Source organism: Natator depressus, chromosome 9 (assembly GCF_965152275.1).
Source record: "Natator depressus isolate rNatDep1 chromosome 9, rNatDep2.hap1, whole genome shotgun sequence".
Lineage (NCBI taxonomy): Eukaryota > Metazoa > Chordata > Testudines > Cheloniidae > Natator > Natator depressus.
The window spans coordinates 89,622,424-89,643,657 of record NC_134242.1 but is presented as its reverse complement, the minus strand read 5'-3'; the positions used below and the strand labels follow the sequence as shown (position 1 = coordinate 89,643,657).

General features: G+C 42.8%; 1 protein-coding gene across 1 annotated transcript in view; it reads right to left on the bottom strand.

Annotated features, from left to right (window-relative positions):
• Positions 1–21,234, bottom strand: part of NRK (Nik related kinase) — a 122,690-nt gene that overhangs the window by 57,433 nt on the left and 44,023 nt on the right. The window contains exons 4-11 of the mRNA XM_074962591.1: positions 14,800–14,925; positions 13,832–13,942; positions 12,088–12,178; positions 9,585–9,715; positions 6,593–6,647; positions 3,477–3,555; positions 2,125–2,300; positions 42–114 (exon numbers count right to left, since the gene is read on the bottom strand). Of these exons, the coding sequence (XP_074818692.1) occupies positions 42–114; positions 2,125–2,300; positions 3,477–3,555; positions 6,593–6,647; positions 9,585–9,715; positions 12,088–12,178; positions 13,832–13,942; positions 14,800–14,925 (842 nt within the window). The remainder of the gene's footprint in view (positions 1–41; positions 115–2,124; positions 2,301–3,476; positions 3,556–6,592; positions 6,648–9,584; positions 9,716–12,087; positions 12,179–13,831; positions 13,943–14,799; positions 14,926–21,234) is intronic.

Below are 21,234 nucleotides of genomic sequence, written 5' to 3'. Positions count from 1 at the left end.
CTTTGGTTAGTCCAATATTACACACAGCTAATAAAATTAACCTTGGTTCTCCTTCATCTTCATCCAGTTCATCATCTTCTTCCTCACTTCCAGTATACTCATACTCTGTTTCGTCTAAAAAAGAAAACAATACAAACCCAGATAAGGAGTACATTACCTCCCGATACTAACCTAAGTAACGGTTCTACAAAATCACAGCAAATGACTTTAGGGTCCGAGTCAGAACCCACTGAAGCCAATGAGAGGCTTGTTTTGACTTCAATGGACTTTGGATCAGGGCCCTTTATGTATCAGATTTGAAGAGTCTTAAAAGTGTAATGGAAGAAGGAAAAGAAAGAGACATCATCAGCTAGTCATTAATGGAACCCCTTATGGAAGGAGTAGATGGTTCAGGGGATTACGGATGGGTTACCAAGTTTTTCAACATTAGGTCACCCATTCAAACCCAGCTCAGGTGATCTGGGAAAGTCAATGGGAGTTGGGAAACTAACTCCTTTAGAGCCCTTTGAAAATCGCAGTCTAAAAGGTTGTTTCCATTGAGTGGTCTACATGAAATGGGTTTCATGGATCTAGTCTACTTTTCAGTAAGCAGGCGTCCACATTGGAACCAATCAGAAGAAGCCAAAAAACGGTGGCAATATCTGCAGAAGGGTGCCTCAGAACAGGATTTGAGGCACATTGGGGAGGGAGGGAGGGTGTTAGGGAGCTTGCATTGCCATTGCCTGCCATGCTATGCCTGTTTTGTGGATGAGCCAAGGCCTTCAGTCAATCCAGACCTAAATTCATATGAAAATTAATAAAACTAATTAAGTACAAAAGAGAAACACCTTGTTAACTGGTTAATTTGAGCGTTAGTATAAACAGCTCATAAAGAAACAAAGTTGTAACTCTGACGTTCTTTCCAACTTTTATCACAAAGGCAGATCTTTGAAGTTTTAATTTCATCCAAACAGGGTCAGCATCTTTATTTCCAGCTGGGCACAATGTGACAGTGGGTGTCTGCAACTTTTTTTTCAAGTCACTGAAGTGTATCATGAATAGTTATTCCACAACATTGCTCCCCTTCAGGTGAGCTTTGACTATCAGTAGGAATTCCGCCCCCCATGTAATTTTCTAGCATTTATGTAATTATTACCATGAGCTTTTGCACAAGTGGCAAATGTGTAACCTTTTAATAAGTTGTTTTCCTACTCATGTTTGCTACTGTTCCAAACGCTTCGAGACCCGCAGATGACAGGTGCTATAGAATGTACCATTATTATTATTTCAGTATGTAAATTACACCTTGCGGCAGTAGTTTCATTTCAGATACAAAAATCTCATTGTGTCAAACCAATACTTAGACTTTATACATACAGCACTTTAAATCTTCATTACACTTTACAACCAGGCTCTAATATTCAACTAATCTTCACAATGCCCTTGTGAGGTATAAAATATACAGATGGAGAAAGAGAGGTGGAGATGTTGAGTGGCTCCGTGGCTCTCCCTTTCTATGCTGCATGGCTGATATCATGCAATATATGGTCATTTATTCAAAAATCAATCATTTAGTCTAAAACAGATTCTTTTCTAAATTTTGCTCTGGAGAACAAAGTTAGAGTTTGCTTTAGTTGTTACAAACTCAGAGTCTTGTTTTTGAATAAATCAGTAGGTTGAAAGCCCAGGTAGGAGTAAAACAAGGAAATGGATTTCTTGATCTCTTCTGTGTGATTTAGTCACTTGGGGCCCAGATTTTCAAAAGAGCTCAGCTCCTGGCAGCTCTCATAGAGACATTTATATCCCGATTTTCAAAAGAGCTCAGTGCTTAATGCATTGAACTCCTTTGAAAATCTGGACATTTATCTAGGTGATTTTATGGGAGCTGATTTCTCTTGAAAATCTGGGCCCAGCTACAAGTGCTGAACCCTTCTTAAAATTCCATCCTCGGGTCCCCTGCAATCAGCTCCATGCAGACACACACTGTGGGTGAAATCCTGCCACCACTGAAGTCACTTGCAACTTGCAAGACTCTCATTGTCTTCAGTGGGGCCAGAATTTCACTGTGTCTGCACGGAGCTCCACTGCCTTTCGTAAGGCTCTGTGCAGGATGAGGCCCTATGTTTGCATTATTTTTAACCTTACCTTTCTCTCCCTTTTTCTTCCTGGTCCTGTCCAGGTGGTCTTTCAGCATGATGCGCACTTGCCGTTCATTCTGCATGTCTCGGATAAAGGAATGCTTAAGCAAAGTTTCAGTGGATGGACGATGCAAGTAATTTTTAACTAGGCAACTTTCAACAAAATTAAGAAATTTCTTGGACCTGGGGGGAAAAAAACCAACAACAAACAAACAAAATCAGATGAAAATAAAATTCTGCTTAAATTTACATAGCACCTTTTACCCTGCAGGATCCCAAGTCACTGTATTTGCAAAGTTTGCTTTGGCCAGCACTAAAGCACAGCCTCCTCTGGGGTGGAATACAGCAGGAGTTTTATCAGTATATCACATCACTACATGAAAGTTTAGGACACAGAGCAAGGAAGAATTCTAGGACAAATTCTGCTCACTGTGACATTACGGTGAATTTACACCACTGTAACCGAGGGCAGAATTTCACCTCCTGTATCCAGTTGAAATAGTAGGGGAAATTTAAGGAGGCAGTAACTACCAAAATTGGATTTTGACTATAATAATAAGACTATCACCACTACACTTACAAAAAGTCCATAATGACCATACATGGCAAAGACCACAATTTTATGTCTCATCTGAAAGATAAACACAATTCTCCCTAAATTCATGCTAGGGAATGTGTTCATTCCTGATGTATCTGGATACAGTGCCACCTTCTGGCCTACCAACACTACTGCCTGCAGCACCTTGGGTTTTCCTTGGAGGTCTCCTGATAAACAATGAACAAAGCAACCCCACGTAAGCCATGTCTACATTGGAATTTCAGCCACCAGTGCAAGTCCCTAGTGTAGGCACAGTTTACACCAACGCAGTGCAATTTGTACCGGGGCAGCTTAGCTGGGTTTCAAATTGGGGTAATCTGCCCCAGTGCAGATCATGCTTCACAAACAGGAATTGTGTTTATACTTGGAACTCACATCAGTAGCTGAAAGAAAAGGAGTACTTGTGGCACCTTAGAGACTAACACATTTATATGAGCATAAGCTTGCGTGAGCTACAGCTCACTTTATCAGATGCATTCAGTATCCGATGAAGTGGCTGTAGCTCACGAAAGCTTATGCTCAAATAAATTGGTTAGTCTCTAAGGTGCCACAAGTCCTCCTTTTCTTTTTGCGGATACAGACTAACACGGCTGCTACTCTGAAACCTATCAGTAGCAGAGGGGATTATATCAGTAGCAGAAATACCAGCATAGACAAGATCTCATTTGTAAGATTTGATAAGATCACAGTCTTTGAGCTTCAGGCATCAAAAACCCACAGAAGCCTGAGGCTGCTAAAATATATTTTAAAAATATCTTTACCATTTTCTGGATTTCAGTTTTGGGGGAGGGTTTCGCGGAATGAGAAAGAGAGCTCTCATGGGATGCATATCACACAGGGCTGCAAAGGAAAACACAAGCTATTAAAAAGTACACTAAAGCAGTGCCAGGTTTCCCCTGTCCTTTGATCCCTTTGACATACCTAGGGTGATGTGGGGGCACGGAATAGCTCTTTCTGATATGAGAAGTAGCAGCCCTTCAAAATTCCTCCTGTTCTAAAGAATGGAAGGGTCCTTCACAGGAGTTCAATGCTATTCAGTGGAATTCACTGCCCCGAGGAGGAAAAGCTTTGCAGCACAGAAGGGCTCTGAGTGGGCCGGACTGTACATTGCTATAGCTGAGATGCAAGGATTCAGTAAAAGGAAGGACTCCATTGAAATGATCAATGCAGCCCTTCAGACTTTTAAGGCTCTATATCTCTGTTCAAAACAAACGCCAAAGAATGCTTGACTGGATTATAAAACAAGCACATTTTCATAGCGATGAAGGACATTTACACCTACATGTGAAAGTCAAACTCTGGATCAAAATGTTGATCTATTTTAATATGCCTGGTTTACAGCTGAGATAAACAATAAGCTCGATGTTAACAAACCTCCTCACTCTAAAGCACGTGGCATAAGGGAAAAAGAAGGAAGAGAAAAACCTGGCATGGGAACTGGTACGTCGCTCCATTGGAGCTGGACATATGGCTAAGAACATGTTTTGGCTACACTGTATTTAAGGACTCTGTGCCCACTTAGACCAATTGGTGCTTTCTAAACAGACTCTATCACTGCGTTTGGTACACTGTTTTTTTTCTATCTACACCCACTCCTGGTTTTGTTGTAGAAAGTCAACGCTGAAAACAACACTAAAAAGTAGATACTGTCCTGACCCAGAAAGTCCACCCCCTACATTTCACTGACCATTCCCAATGTGTCACGTTTGCTGGGTGTGAAGTAGAAATGTTGGCGGATGGTTGCCCCTCCAAAATGCTACTGCAGGCTGAATGATACGGATGGGGACTATCAGGCCCGATAATCTGGGTGTAAATCAGAAGTAACTCTACGGCCACATCTGCACTACAAGTTGGAGGTGCGATTCCCCTGCTCGTGGACACTTACTCACGCTAGCTCTTGCAGAGCCGGGGAGAACATAAATAGCAGGGGATGGGCAGCAGCGGCAGCAGAAGCATGGCTTAGCCGTGCCCAGTACAAACCAGCCTGTAGCGGGCGGGTACGTAGCTGGCATGGCTCAGCCATACCTCAGCTGCCGCTAACCGTGCTACTGCAGCTGCACGGCTATTGACACTCCCGCTAGCTTGATGAGAGCTAGTGCACGTACGCGTACATGAGTGGGGGAATGACAACCCTAGCTCGTAATGTAGATGTAGCCTAGTAAAGGCAATGCAACCACGCTAGTGTGGAACAGGTGTGTGAGAAGAATCAGGCTCCATTGTCTCATTGTTTCCTGGTGTTCTGACATCTGTCTGTCTGTATCCACCTATTGTCTCTTGTCTCATACTTGGATCGGAAGATCTTTGGGGCAGGGACTGTTGTGTGTTTGTACAGCGCCTAACACAACGGAGTCTGGTCTTCGCCTGGGGCTCCTAGGTGCTACCTCAATAGAAATAATAAATACACTATCGCACCCTCCCTAAAATTTGCCTACTAGCATTAGCCAGTGTGAAAATACAATAAATAAATACGACTGAAATATGGTGTGAAGCAAGAATGTTTGTTACATAAAAAATATCCTCGAAGACTTGTGCCTCAAAACTAAGCTCTAGCTAGCCTGGAGCATGATTTGTGAAAATGCTTTAGAACTCAGTTTGGCCTGACTTGTATCTTGACTGGTTGATAAACACATCCCAGGTGTCCTCTAGCATAGGCCAGGTCCTAGGATATAAATAGGATCCCCTCCAGCAGGTTCAGCAATTACCGAACACCCCTATTGTGTCTTCACACCATTATGCTGCAGAACATCCCACATGCCTTGTGCTCCTAGGCACAAACCCACCCTATTGCACAAGGGTAATAGTCTGCCGCAAGGCTAGATAACCAGGACCTGCATCTAAATTACATTCTGCACTTGTATCTTATATCAGGAGTATCTGACTTTGGTAGATAATACTGAAAGAAAATTTAAGGCCAGAAGCATGTTGACAGAATTGTGGTGCCATGTGGCTGTAGGAGAGTGTCTGGAGGAGCAAGAAAATTGCAGGAGAGGGGAGATGACGGAAGCAAATCAGAACTGTGACTGAAGTGTGGCTGAAGTATTTTTGCTGTTCTGTGGGGGGGAGGGGTCTCACTCCACAGATCTCCAAAATTGCTTTGAGGGGGGAATTGATGTAATTATTGTGAAACTCAGGAGTGAGCAAGGCACTAACCCCAGACTAATTTTCTTTCTCTAGGGGGCCCCATTCTCCATTACGCTGCACCTCGTACAGCCACTTACACCAGTGCAAAGCGGGAGTGAAACGCTCCCATTCAGATTTGATCGTGTTTCGCCTCAGTAGCATTTTCACTCTGCATGACTGCATGGGGTGCAGCGCAATGGAGAACTGGTTCCCTTGATGGGAAGGCCAAAGAGGTGGATTAGCCCACTGACGTACCGTGAAGGTGAATAGCTCTTTCTTGACACTGGCCCCTATTCCAACTTCCTGGAGGAATCCTCCATCTGGAATTACAGGGTGAAGATTCGTGCCACAACAGGATGGGGGACCATTTTCAAGAGATGATTTTCTCTGGAGAAGCCCCAGTACTGAAACTGTCCCACATTTACGCTGAAGCTTTAATCGCTCTTGCTCATCTATATCCACATGTAATGATCAATGAAGTGACACTACTAACCTCAGCTCTAGAAGATAACACTTGGCTTCCCTATCTTCCCAAAGGCAGGCAAGGAGTGAAGAAACAGAAGGAGAGAATCAAAAGAAAAAAGGGTGAGCAAAGGAGCACAGATAGGAAAAGAGTCAAATAACGAATTATTTGAAAAGAGGCAGTCAGAGCTGAACACGCCCTAGACAAGCATGAGATAAGCTAACCTAGCAGGACAGAACATGTCCATGAAATTTAGGCTAACTATTTAACAAAGAACTATACCCAATCACTTACGAGGAGCTCCTTCTGCCATTTCTATAGCTGTGATTCCCAGAGACCACAAGTCACTCTGTAGGAAAAGAAACCGTGAATGATGTAACTTGTAGTATGTAGGGTTAAAAAAACCATAACGCTTGCCTAGAGTTCCATGGAAGGGTCTTTTCTTGTGAGTGACATCCATTCTGCTCCCGCCCGTTCCCAGCTGAGCCTGTCGGAAATGTGCTAATGGCCAGCTTTCCATTTCCCACGCAACTTGGAACAGCTGATTCATCATTGAAATAGCCAGCCCCGAAACAGACCTTTCATCTTTAAAACAAAAGCTCCAGAATATAGAAGGGCCCATTTGAAGCCATGGCCCAGATTCTCTCCTCTGTTACAGAGGAGGTGCACATGTGAGACCCCACTGCTTTCCTACACTGCTTGAAAGGAGATGGCAGTCAGGCCCACGGAAGGTATTTCAATCCATGGACAAGTTACTAGCCAGTGGGGAAAAAAGTAGAACTATGTATTCAGATTTATATAGATATATTAACTTAGTTCAGTTAGGTCAGACTGGAGTCTCCTCTATGAATATTATATGGCATCAGAAACCCAAATGGCCAGATTCTGATCACAAAGGTGTAAATCAGGAGTAATGCTATTGACTTTAAGAATGTAACCAGGCTTCCACTTGCTTAGTGGTGTGCAACACTTCTCTTTTTTTGTGGACATATGCACCTAGGCAGATACATTTATCCAAATAAACTTATGGGAGATCTCTATGATTATTATGTAAAAGAAAAGGGTACCCTGAAGTCTCATAGCACTTTGTTACTCAGAAAATCAGACAAAATACTGGCAGATTGCAAATCCTTGGAGACTTGGCGCAAAAGTCCTTAATGAACAGCTACTCGTGTCCGACCTGGCCCTAAGACGACACCTTCACAATAAGAAAAGGAATACTCGTGGCACCTTAGAGACTAACCAATTTATCTGAGCATAAGCTTTCGTGAGCTACAGCTCACTTCATCGGATGCAGTGAGCTGTAGCTCACGAAAGCTTATGCTCAAATAAATTGGTTAGTCTCTAAGGTGCCACAAGTACTCCTTTTCTTTTTGCGAATACAGACTAACACAGCTGCTACTCTGAAACCTTCACAATGTGTACAATGCCAAGCTAACCCACAGCGCTTTACAAGGCTGGAAACAGCTTGCATTGCAGACTGTGGGCCTAATCTTGAGGAGGACCCTGGATTTCAGTGGGAGCTGGAGAGGGTTCAGGATTAGGTTGTGTCATTTAACTAATGACTGAAAGCAAGAAAAGGGAGGTCTTTCAGAAAAAGTGCAAAACAAATGGCCACGCACTGTACTACAGTTAGACTCTGGTGATGATGGGACATGCACGCAAGCTTCAGATAACCTTGGGCTGACGCTTAGGGGTGTACGGAGAAACGAGGCTAGTGAGATAAGAAGAACTGCATTTTTTGGTGGGATGTTTTTTTTATTTTTTAAAAGCAGGACCCGTGAGAAGTCATGGGCACAGCAGAACAGCTTCCTGCTTTTCACTCAGCATATCAGCAATGTTTATAAATACTTGCCCCAGTCCAGGCTTCTGAATCACAACACTGTGTCTGAATCAGCACTTTGGAAACCCCCGGCTGATCAGCTTTGGACTACGGTCTGTGGAATCGGACTGGAGCTAGGGCAATGTGGGCAAAAGTTATTCAACACAGGGAAACCACACAAACTGGGGATACCCTTCAGTTATCACTAGAAAATGCGCTAAATAGGAATAGAACTGGGGGTACAGATGGGAGCTAACGGATAAACTTCTTGAGTCTTTGGCATAAGGTTTATATAGTATGAACAAAAGGCAAAGAATAGTCTTTGGACCTGATTTTCTCTTATGTTAAGATGCCTTTAAATGGATGAAAGGCCATTTTTCAACAGTGGCAAAGCAGTATAAATCAGAATCATGCCCTTTGACTCAGTAGAAAATGGAGGTAATAATATGAGCTCTGAATATGCCACAGCTGGAATAACAGATGTAATTTTGATGATCCTTGTGTTACAAACTTGTTATAAGGACAAGATACACAAAAGAAGGCAACCGACCCAACACAAGGACTTGGCGAGAGCAGTCATTCAGAAAGCATTCTTTGGAAATTGTCCTATGTGGTATGTGCAGATATGTAAATGATGACAGTGGTGCAAGCAATTCAACCAGAGGCTGACAAACAGTATCACGTGCCTCTTTAGAGCCAAATCAGCATATTATAATAGTAAGGGGGACAGCCAGAGAATTTTTTGATAGCCATTATATGGTATCCAAATTGCAGTGTGCCCAGATGGCCTCGGAAGAATAACACATACTCTATCTCTTTGGTGTCAGTGAGGAGGATATTTCGTTCATGGTTGTACAGTGCCATGAATGAGTTGAGAGAGTGTCTCACCAAGAAAACAGTCCGGATATAGTCATAAGGACAAGACACATACAGTCATTCAGACTTTTTCCTCCCGAGAGCATGACTGTGGTGAATGGTTAGTGATCTTTTCTGGAGCAAGGAGTCTTTTGTTGTTCTAAGCTAATAATTATACGTGTGATATTATTGTAAAATTACCCCGAGGACTGTGCAATAAGCATAAGGGAAAATAATTTGCTATCACAGAGGAAAGAAGCTGTGTTACACTGCTTCTTAACCACCCTTTTTAGGCCTTTTCACCCTAGCCATCTCCAGATACTGTGTCTTGTTTTCAGAGAATAAGCGATACTTTCATACGTTTCATTCTAAACATATTGGTATTTCATTTTGTACGTTAACGGTTCACAAAGAAAATAAATTCATATTGAAACTCTTTTTTTTTTTTGGTCACAAACCGCATATTAAAAAAACAGCCCTTTACATGACTGTGGTTTTAAGGGAGGGTGACACCTTTTTTCAATTCTTTCGGTTAACTACTTCAAAAGGATGTCAATAGCAAAAACTTGTTTACTTTACTATTGATTCTAAGTTCCTAACAACACTCACTCTGTAATCATATGTTGAGTCTTGGTTCTCCTCGCAAGCTATGACCTCGGGCGCCATCCAATAGGGAGTTCCGATGAATGTATTTCTTCTCCCGATCGTCCTATCCAGTTGAGCGCTTACCCCAAAATCCACTGCAGAGTTAAGCAAGCGTAAAGTAATGAGCCAAGTGCTGAATTCATAGGACAAAAGTCTGATATGTTATTGTCTCTGCTTGGAAAGCAGACTCTAGGGTTGCAATGCATAGCAGATTTGAGCTCTCATAATATAGGGTTTCCAATGGAGCCTAGCTATTTATACCAGACAGTCCAAAAGGAAAATTTAAAATTAACACGATCCATGCTAAGTTTGGCAGAATGGCTACTGCAGGGATGTACTCCTATGATAAATAAAAATACCTAACTTACAAAGTGCTTTTCGTTGGTCTCAAAGTGCTTTATAATAGGATACTATGGGGTGTGGATGAAGATTTTCAAATGGTATTTTAATCTAAAACGAAAACCTATACGTAAGCGTTCAGGTGGGACTGGGAGATTTCTAGCACTACGGCTGGTGGTTAACGTTGGATAGGGTCAGCACATTAGTGAGGAAATGGATTGCTTTGTTCCGAATGGTTTCACAACCCTTTTTTTTGCTGCACTCCCGTCTCAGAATATGTTGGAGGAGTGCACTGTTTTATCCACCTGTGACGTGCATTAAGAGGAATAAGTTGTGCTGTGCAAATGGGCAGTGGCATCACAACCTGAATTTTTAGTTGTATTGTCAAACATCATTGCTCAGATGATAAATAGGACCCACATTCAGTAACTATGTACTCACTGAAAAAAACACCTCTGCACAATATCTGATCAACTGGGAAAAGGATATAAATAAAGTTGAGTGTTACTCAAAGAGTAGCCAAAGTAGTATCCAATTAGTGTAAGCAGCAGAGGAAAAAGAGATTAGGCAGGGTACAACCCTATTATTACCCATGGCACCAAGGAGCAGATTTTCATGCTTGACTCCAACGAGGCAAATTATTTGCATGCAACTTCTGGTATATCTATTGATAAACAGACCTCATAGAACCATACGGCAACAGGAAATTATTGTAGCACTAAATTGTGTAAGCTTATCTAATAATGGGCGGGTGTCTATTCATCGAAGCGTTCTGTATTTTGGATGTGAAATGTTAGTCTTTTATACAAAGCCCATTAACAAGGTTGAATGACACTGGATCTCTGAAGTCTGAGTTTTCCAGCTTCTTGGCTTTTAGACATGGCTGAGCTAAATTTCTCTGGAAATATTTTAGTTTTACTTTGGTACTTTATAGAAATGTTTCATTATTGTCTGCTCATATAAAATACGGAATACTCGCTTTATTTTTTTAATAGGCGAAAGACATCCCTTCTGCTGTTAGCAGCAAAACAAGGCAGTAAACAAAACAAAAACAAAACAAAAAAAGGCCTTGCTAATTTCAAGAAGTACAGCAGGAGCATTTGCGAAATGGAAAAAAAAGAGTCTGGGTGAAATCCTGCCTCCACTGAAGTCAGTGGCAAAACTCTCACTGACTTCAGTGGAGCTAGAATTTCACCACATAGATCAGATCTCCACCAGGCGTCAGAGCTATGCTGATTTGCATTTACTGAGGATCTCAACCAGTATCTACACAGAATAATCTTTATTTTATTTTTGAACTCCTGAAACAATGAAACAGAGAAAACAAAAGAAAAATCCTACATGAGAAAAGCATTATTCTTGATACGCTCTCTTTAAAAATTGCCGGATATTCCCTGTGATGTCCTTTCAAAAAACCAAACTCCTAACTGTCCACAATTGCTTTTGAGCTATTGACATTGTTGGCTTTCACAGAGCTAAAAACTGTCAATAGTCCGCACACCGCGACATACCACTTGGAAGAGGAAATGAGAGGGCTCTCAAATACTCTTGGGTGGAAACTCTTGGTACATAACTACCTTTTCATGGTGCCCTTTAGACAGGGCGAAGTGTATGTCACAGCCTCAGCACTGACTACGAGTTTCATTAAAATCTCCTAACCCACTTCGAGTAGAAAAACGGCTCAGTGGAATTTATTGCTCAAAACTGATTTTTCTAAACTGTTTTGGCCAAAGAAGAGCTCTGTGTAAGCTCAAAAGCTTGTCTCTCTCACCAACAGAAGATGGTCCAGTGGCAGATAGGCAGAAAGGACAGGACAAGGACACTTTTCTACATTCTGAATTTAGTACTTATGCGTAATGTAGTGTTGCTGTGGGCTATTAAACAGGTTCGAAGTGTGACTCTATTGGGATGGTTGTATTTCATATGAGGAGAGCAATTCCCATGCACAGAGCCTATAAAGACCTTTCGGATCCTTCTGTATGAAAGGCACCATATAAATGTAAGTCTTTACAACTATATTTAATATATTTTTCACTCTTGAGTTATTAGATATCCTTTTCAGGTTAACATGGAAACCTCAGCATATCTTTAACCCACAGGTTTCTAGAAAAAATTGAGAGAAACTTACCTAGTTTTACTTCTGCATTTTCTGTTAAGAGAACGTTCTGTCCTTTAATATCTCGGTGGATAACGTGATTAATATGAAGATGTGCCAAACCCTGCAAGACAACCACATGGTTCTAGCTTTTTTCTATCAGTTTCATCACTTTGGAATTTTTGTCCCATGAAGTTCTTTTGCTTTGTTCTGGCTATATTAATGGAGAAAAGGGACTAAAATTTACCAATCTAAAATTCTTTAGCTGTGATTGGCAGCAACACATTCATTGACACCATTTTAGCAGTAAGAGAAGAAAGCAACAATGGGTTTGATTTTCTTCTCACTCCCACAGGTCTGACAGCAGGAGACCATCTCTGATGACAAGTAAGAGGAGAAAGAGGCCCCAAAATTGCATACTGCAATTTCAGAATCAGAGGGATGCCCATTTACAGTATGTGTTAAAGGCACACGAAAGAGGAAACTGGGGTGTGAAAACAGCAGTGTTTGCACAGCACGCAGAGTGCTGTGTATGGAGTATGCAGAGAACAAAAGACTGGTCGCAATGGATTAAATCCTGTATTGAACCAGATTCCCGCAGACTTCAGTGACTGGTGATCACATCTCCATTCGAGACTATTTTAGTTTCAAAACATTCGTTAAAGTAGGCTAGAAATAATGGAATATATTGAACTGATGCAGACGAGAAGTAAAAAGACCACCAAAAATGTTTGCCCTCTTTAATATGAGTGACTAGAAACACAAACAGCGTCTGACAAAATCCAAAGTTCCACCACAATTTCCTCGCCCCACATACAGACAGGTCACTCTCCACACATGCTCTTCATCAGTTTTCATAGGGAGATGGGTGTAGCCATTCCCTTTTGTCCTACACTCATGTGTATTTATTATCTTAAGTTGCAGTACTTAAATAAAAAGGGGGCTTGTAAAGTCAAATTTTCTAAAGGGGATGCAATGGCTGTGCAAGTAAAATGGCATACGTGTCCACAAAAATTAACCTGCCTTTGCACTTGAACAGTGAGAAACTGCATACGTGCCCGTCTCACCATCAGTTACCCATTTGCCATGGACAGATGGGAGGTTTTTACGCCTCCGTGGAAAATGTGGCCTTTCATGTCCCACATGGAGGCAGAATGCAGACCATGGTAATGACAGCAAGCTGAGGTGCCTGACAACAAAATTTCCAAGTGATCAGGGGAGCTACCCCATTCAAGTAATTCCCAACAAGAGAACAGATGCCCCCAGTGACTCATGGATTTGATATCTATTCAAATCTGCAGTCTACTCCCAAATCCAAGTGGGCTATTTGATGTTCTGTCGAACAGACCACCCATCTCTGTCCCTACACAAATAAAAGACTTTAGACTTTTGAAGCCTTAATGCACTATTTTAACATATGTCATTTGAATGGCCGTTTATCTTACTGTTATTTAAAAATGGGTAACACTCCACGGTGATGATGATAGATCAATATCTCGCTAATGGGCTTGGATCTTTTCAGTCTGGCTTGCTATGTAACCCTTGCTACCAGGCTTCTATGTGTATTGCTTTCACAAAAAACAATTAGAAATTGGTTTGCTTTCTGTACTATCCAGGAGAAATAAGTAGCAAAGAATGAAGATTGGGCCCAGGAAGTAACTTGGGACATCCTCTTTTATTGACACTAAAGCAGCCCTGGTGCCACATCTTATAGTTATTACAGGAAACTCTTCACATTATCAAGTGGCAACGAGCAAACTCTGTTAGCAAGACTCACCCTGAGAACCTCTCTGCAGATATACGCAATCCAGTCCTCCTTGAAACAGTTACCTTTTGTCTTCTTTACCAAATCTGTTACAGAGCCAGCTCCACAATATTCCATCACCAACTGCAGAGAGGCAAACACAGTATACCTCCTTAACACAGCCCCCACTGAAACACACTGTGCAAGTTCTGGCCTGACACAGTTGGGCTTGACTGTAAATGTGCGGTGCTGTACGTAACCTCCAAGGATTGCAAGTGGAGTAAATTTTCATTTCACTTTGCTGCTGGAGTAAAACAATCCAGCAACGCCTCTCATTTATTACAGTTCTGTGGGCACGTCTTTCCTTACTAGAGCTGACTATAAAATTGCAGGGCCACGGGAGAATTTTGAGAACATGCAGAAACTGTTTTCACTTCACATTTTTCAGAAAGAACTGATTTTGAAACAATGATCACAAATATTTTTACTGAACGTTTTTGGTATTGATTTTTCCTTCTTCTCCCCATTTTTAATTCCCCTTTTTGCTTTTTCCATTTTGCCACTGGAAAAAGGGAGAGGAAAAAAAAACAAGAAAAGGAGGCACAAAGGGGGGAAAACCTAAAAGGACAAATGAAATCAAAACCAGGAAAACTGAAAACATGGCTTTTCAATTTACATTTTCATAGGGAAAAAAAGGAATTCTGTGTTTCGGAAAAAGGCGATTTATCTACAAAACTATTTTGTGCTTTGACTACCTAGGAGTCTTACAGGACCATGTCACCATAAAATGTACCAAGTCCCATTTGTGCTCCTTCTCCAATTCACTTCTCAGTCATAAGTGGGGCAGATAGGTAGGCAGAAAGTCTCTCTCTTACAAAGTGGTCCTCGAAGCAAAAATCTGGATCATTGAGTTAGACTCAGGGCTAAGCACACTGGAGCTCCCAATGAAGATTTGCTCTCCCAGGGAAATGTGATGAACACAGATGGGATTCAACACTTACCCAGAGTTGATCATCCTGGCCTGCAGGACTCTGCTTTACAAATGCTCCATAATATGTCGCAATATTCCGGTGATGAGAATATTTCTTTAACATATTTATTTCCAGTTTGATTTCTTCTTCCTCGTTCTGTGGCAAGAGAGAGCAGAACACAGTAAAGATGATACCGTATTGATCATTGTATTGCTCTCATAACCCTCTGTTCTTTGAAATCAAGGGCTAGGCCCTCCTACAATGACAGGAGCAAGTTCTTAAACAGAGGAATGAAGACTGAAACACCAGGGATTGAACCTGGCACCTAAATCTGTTTAGAGCTGTTACAGCTAGAGCTAAACAGACGCACCTGTCTAATTGCGGCTGTAATAGACCCATATCCTGTGTGGACTGGGAACAGATAGGGAACTGTAACTCACTCATCAGTGGGTTATATATATAGTCATTTAGTCATGGAGAAATTAACCAGATTTAAGCGAAATAAAATATTACTATAATAAAATATTACTAAATATTACTACTAACATTTCATATTTAAATAGGGCTTTACACATTTTAAAGCACAGTACATACATCAACTAATCCATCCTCCTGATACCCCCAAGGCATTGATTATCCTCCTCATACTGCTGCTGGGGAAATTTAAACCAAGACAGGGGAAGTGACTTGCCCAAGGCCACAAAGCAATTCAGAGGCCAAGCCAGGATTAGAACTCTCTTCTTTTCTCCTCATCTTGGGGTTAGTCCAGTAGAGTGTAGAGTTGCCTACAGAAAACTGGACAACAGACAGGCATCTGGAGTGCAGAAACCACTGCCTATCATTCTGAGGAGTATTGTACACATGTGCTCCCCTGTTTGCCTGTCATATCTACCTGTTGTCTCTTGTCTTATACTTAGTTTGTAAACTCTTTAGGGCAGAGGCCATCTTTTGTTCTGTGTCTGTACAATGCCTAGCACAATGGGGTTCTGATCTCTGGCTGGGACTTCAGGGTTGCTACCGCAACACAAATAAATAACGACACTACAAAGAATTAGAAATAATGTCATTGGTTGCATCTAGTGGCATCCTCCATGAGATTATCCTTCTTTGAGAAGAGAAATCTCTGATCCAATGGAGGCTCCTTTATAACTAGCCAGCTGGGATGTTTCTGTCTCTGATTGGCAGACGTCTTTATGGACTCCGCTGTCTGTATTAGCACCCTCAAGAGGTGGTGCATGGTTCCAAGTTAGGTGCATGTGGATTTAGCGGCCTGCTTTGCCATTATTGGATCAGCACAGCTACATGCTGAGGAGCTGTCTGTCTGGATTGGCTCAAAGGAACCAAACAAGGCTGATAATTAGTTTACCTTTTGTTGCAGAATATCCTGGCACTTAGTAGCTGATGGAAAAAATGGAAGAGAAAAATGGCTGGCACTTACAGGACATTTTTCTGCCCTTTCCCACAATTTTCCAGTAGCCTTGCCATTAAAGCATTCCATTAACTGTCAGCACGAATGTTTCCCAAAAACAGTGACATTGTCCTATACCGGCCGTATGGTGGGGAGGGGTGAGACACATGGAGGAGTGATAGGCTGGAGCCAAAACCCCTCAAGAAGTCCTAGAAGTGGGTCATCTCCTAGTATAAAACACCAAAAAGCGTTCCCAACAGACACGCGGTGGCCATGTGGTTACCCAATGACATTAATCCAGAAGAGAAATTTTGCCAGACTATAAATACAGAAAAAATAATTGTCTTAAACTTGAGGAAATGAGAAGTGTAAAATGGCTCCACTCAAAGCAAAATCAACTCTGAAGTATTAAAACAGCCGCTCTGATGAACACATGGCTCTCAAGTTGCATACAGTACCCCGGCTACTTCATCTGTCTTATATTTCAAATGACGAGGAAAGGGAGAACTCTGAACACTGGGCTTGATTGTGCCCTAGGTGATATCCAGCATAATTAAAGAAGGTGAAGAGGAGCTGGCATAGCTGGGACAGCCACCAGGACAAATTCTAGATGACTCAAGCAGAATTCCACACAGCGGCTCTCAGCCAGCACACACTAGAGCATGTGTTGCAAAACCCTGGAAGATCATATTTCGCTCTCCATGCCTGGCCACCATCTTGAGCCATGTGGCATTAGAGGAAGGAGGTTTCCGCAATCAACTGGGAGTGAGCAACTGGACAGCTCTGTTGCTTAATGAGAGCAGGTCCTGCCCTTCTTCCCATTACAAGTTCCTTCCTAGCATTCATAAGGATTCTAGCAGGGAGCAGGAGCTTTGCTTCCCTGTGGGATTCTAGTCAGCATTGACATAGGGATGGAAATGGGTAGGTGGGGAGGGAAGTCAGAGGATAAAGCCGGCCTGGCCTTTCAAATGATCTGTTCAGATACATACATATAACAAAAAGTATTTTCAAAGCCTGAATTAATAATCTTGGGCAAAGATGGGGCCAGGAAGGAATTCCTCCCCGTCATATTGGCAGGGACTTTGAGGCTTTTATCACCTTCCTCTGCAGCATGGGGTGCAAGTCACTTGCCAGGATCATCCGGGCATATATCTCACATAACTCCCTGCCCTTGCAGGAGTGTTGAGTATTGGTGCACCTCAGCCCATGCTGTTCTCTGCCATCTGTAAAATGGACATAATAATCCTTCCCTACCTAACTGGGGCATTGAGAATGTACATAAATGTATGTTTGTAAAGTGCACTAGTGTAAGGGAGGCCATACATGTATGTATGTAGGTAGGTACATGTTTTTCCTATAACCAGCTAGTACGACCCCTAGATCCATCTCTTGCCCTTATTAGCTTCCCAGAATCCTTGCCATCACCCTTCTTGCCGTTCCTGATTTTCCTTCACCCCCACACTGCCTTCAGATGTCCTTACGCCAGACTCCAGTATCTCTGATGAAGCTCAGATATTGTGGTATGCTGCTCAGATGTTCTAGAGATGAGATAACAGGCTTCTCTGTTGAGATCCAGCCACTGCTGAACAAGCCTTGCAATCTAAACTATTCTGCCCCTACAGAGACAGAGGCATGAATTGCGCAAAGGGCAGGTCTTCAAAAGGTAAAAAGACAGAAATGGGGGCTGTCTCAGTTTGGGAGCTGAGATACTGTGTGAAGCTGGTTACTGGAAAGTGGTAGGACGTGTTAGTGGAAGATCAGAGGGTAGATGGTCCTGGGCATAGGGTGCTGGTCTGGGAGCTCGGAGACCTAGTTCAGTTCGTTGCTCTGCTGCATGCTTCCCGTGTGACATTGGGCTAGTCACCTGCTGTCTCTCTGCCTCTGTTTCCCATCTGTAAAACGGGGACAATAGCACTTCCATCCCTCACAGGGCTGTCATGAGGATAAATATAGGAAAGACTGTAAGATGTTCAGATACTATAGAAAAAGGGGTGATATAAGGCCCTTCAGTAGATGCGGGTCAGGGAAAAGGAGGGGGAATAGCCTCAGTGGTTGGATCCCTCCCGATGCTCATGATTCCAGTCCTGATCTTCTCCTTGTTAATACTACTATGGGCCACATTTCCAAAGGGCGTTGAAATCTGCTTGTAAATGTTGCTGGCAAAGAAATAAAAGTCGCTCTCGGGTGTGCAGGCGCCACCGCTGTTTCCCCACACAAACCGAGTTATTTCTGGGCACAGCTGACTGCATGCACAAAATTACAGGCTCATGTTCAAAGGCTATTTTTGAAAACGTGGCCCTATCTGGTAGGTAGCAGCAGCATACACCTCCAACCTCAAGAGGAACAAGATGAGGCTGATACACAGGCTGCCAGGAGACCCCCTTATGGCCCTGATATTATTCATTTAAACAAACAGCACTTAGATAACTGGAAAGACTGAAAGCAAGAGATTCACAGGGACAGCCTGCTGCTCCCTCCGTAGACACAGATCCGAAGGGAGAGTAAGTCAGCAAGAATCGGATCTCTTTGCAAACACTCTGTTTGCTAGGCGTGATCAGATAACAGGAAGCAGAGCCTGTGTAAAGAGGCACAGAAGCACACTTTGCCCTCAGTTCTCATTTAAAGCTCCCACGCCCCTCCCTGTAACATGACACTGCAGCACTTCCTGACAGATGTCCAGATGATCCCACCCTGACCACAGCATCCTGCTGCTATCATAAGAAAGCAGCTCCGAATCTCGCAGCGCACGCTAGAGAGAGAACAGATTTACTCCGCTCTGAAGCTGGCACAGTCCTCAGAAAGAAAAGGAGGACTTGTGGCCCCTTAGAGACTAACCAATTCATCTGAACAAGCAAAGGCTGTAAGATAAAGACAAGAACGATGGAGGCTTGTCCCGGAGGGCTAGGAAGCTCTTCGTTTCACATCACTTTATTACGAATGTGCCCCCTTGTCTATTACAAGTCGACCTCCCCGTGAGATGTGCCCTCGGATGTGCTGCATATTCAGCACATTAGAGGGGATGCACTTTGATATTATTTTAGACTTGACTTAATATGTTTCAAAACAGTTTTTCAAGCCCAAAGGAATAGAAAATAACTTAATCCCAGCTAGACCATAACGTTGTACGAGAAACACTGAACCTTTCGCGGGCAACCAATTTTATTACACTGAATTCTTGGAGAATAAAAGTAGTTCAATCTAAAATACTTCTGTGGCCCCCTATTACTGTAGTATATGAGCAGCTCACTTAATCTCACAACATCCCTGTGAGGTAGGGAAGAACTATTATCCCCTCTTTAAAGATGGTAAATCAAGACCCAGAGAGACTAAGGCCTAAATGAGTGGTTCTCAAACTTCTGTACGGGTGACCCCTGTTACATAGCAAGCCTCTGAGTGCGACCCGTCTTACAAATTAAAAACACATTTTTATATATAACACCATTATAAATGCTGGCGGCAAAGCGGGGTTTGGGTGGAGGCTGACAGCTCACGACCCCCCCATGTAATAACCTCGTGACCCCCTGAGGGGTCCTGACCCCCAATTTGAGAACCCCTGGCCTAGATCCTTAAGGGTTTTTAACTCCTATTGAAATCAAAGGGAGTTAGACACCTCAATACCTTTGAGGATCTGGACATAAGTGACATGTCCAAGTCACGCAGGAAGCCTGTGGCAGAGCTCCAGGCTGTCACCCTAACCCCTGGAAACTTGTTGGTCTACCATTTCACAGCTGAAATCAATAAAACTTCTGCCTGCAGTCCTACTGCAACAAGCTATGAACTCATAAGAGCTTTTATACTAAGCAGGGCTTAGAGGGGAGAGCACCACGGAAAACCCCAGAAGGGGTTACACGAGATCTAAAGATTTTGCCTTGAAGCGCTGCAGAATTCTTAAAAAGACACAATCAATTTTGTGTGGAATGATTCAAACCAAAACCAACCAGACCTGTTACTGGTAAATCCTCGGCGTGTAAAGACGCTGCTCAGCTCCCCAAATAGTGGGTCAGATACCATCAATACACCACAGCTGCTCTGTGCTGCTACGGTGATGCAAAGCAGCTGTAAACCAGGATTACTGAGTCAATGAAGCAAGTTTATGGCTGCTTTGTGCTCGCAGAACCACACACAGATACTGATGTGATATGGGCCTCTGGGTTATCTTATCTTTCATTTAAGTTTGGTTTCCAACAGTGTACTAGCGCACACTATATTCTGTTATTTAAACATGGAGAATATCAAATTGTGTGCAGCACAAGGCAGGAGATCTTTGTAAAGTTCCCTGCCTCGAGTTTTCTCATTGATACTCCCTGTGGTGGTCTCTATCCCCTGCCCATGGATCAGGCCTCCGGAACAACCCCTGTCCCCTGTGGATCCCTGGGGTTCAGTGGGAGGCAAAAGCTATCCATAGAACAGCTCTGGGTCTCTGGCAGCCCCTTCCCAGCTGATCTTGAAGTCTGGAGGTGCTCAGATCTGGGAGTCTGATTTGGGTTCACACCCATCCACAAATTCAACCTCTGCCACTCCCCGAAAACCTTTCCTCTTCGGTGACTCTCATTTCTACAACATAAGGCAGATGGCGAGGCCTGTACCCACAGAGCCAGAAGCAAAGTCCCAGCACTTTACTGGTCCAATCATTTCAAAAATGTACCCTCTCCACAGACAGAAAAGCAAAACCTTAGTAGTTTGACCTTCTATATGTACACAAGTATATTTTATAAAGGTATAAAAAGCCTGTTTTTCATTCATACTAAGGCCCATTTGTACTACCCTGGCAGTGTAAAAGGGCCTTAAAGTGGGTGTGAGTTACACTATACTTAATCCTGCTTTAAGCCCTCCTTTTCTTAGGATATGTCTACATTATACAGCGGCATAGGTGCAGCGCTGAAGTTACGCAGCCGTAGCACAGTTGTGTAGACACTGATTACAGTGACGGAAGGGTTTTTTCTGTCACTGTTGTAAATCCACCTCTCTCAGGGGTGGCAGTGGGGGTTAGGTCAACCGAACGACATTGCACAGGGCGTGACATTTTTCACAGCCCTGAGTGATGTAGCTAGGTTGAC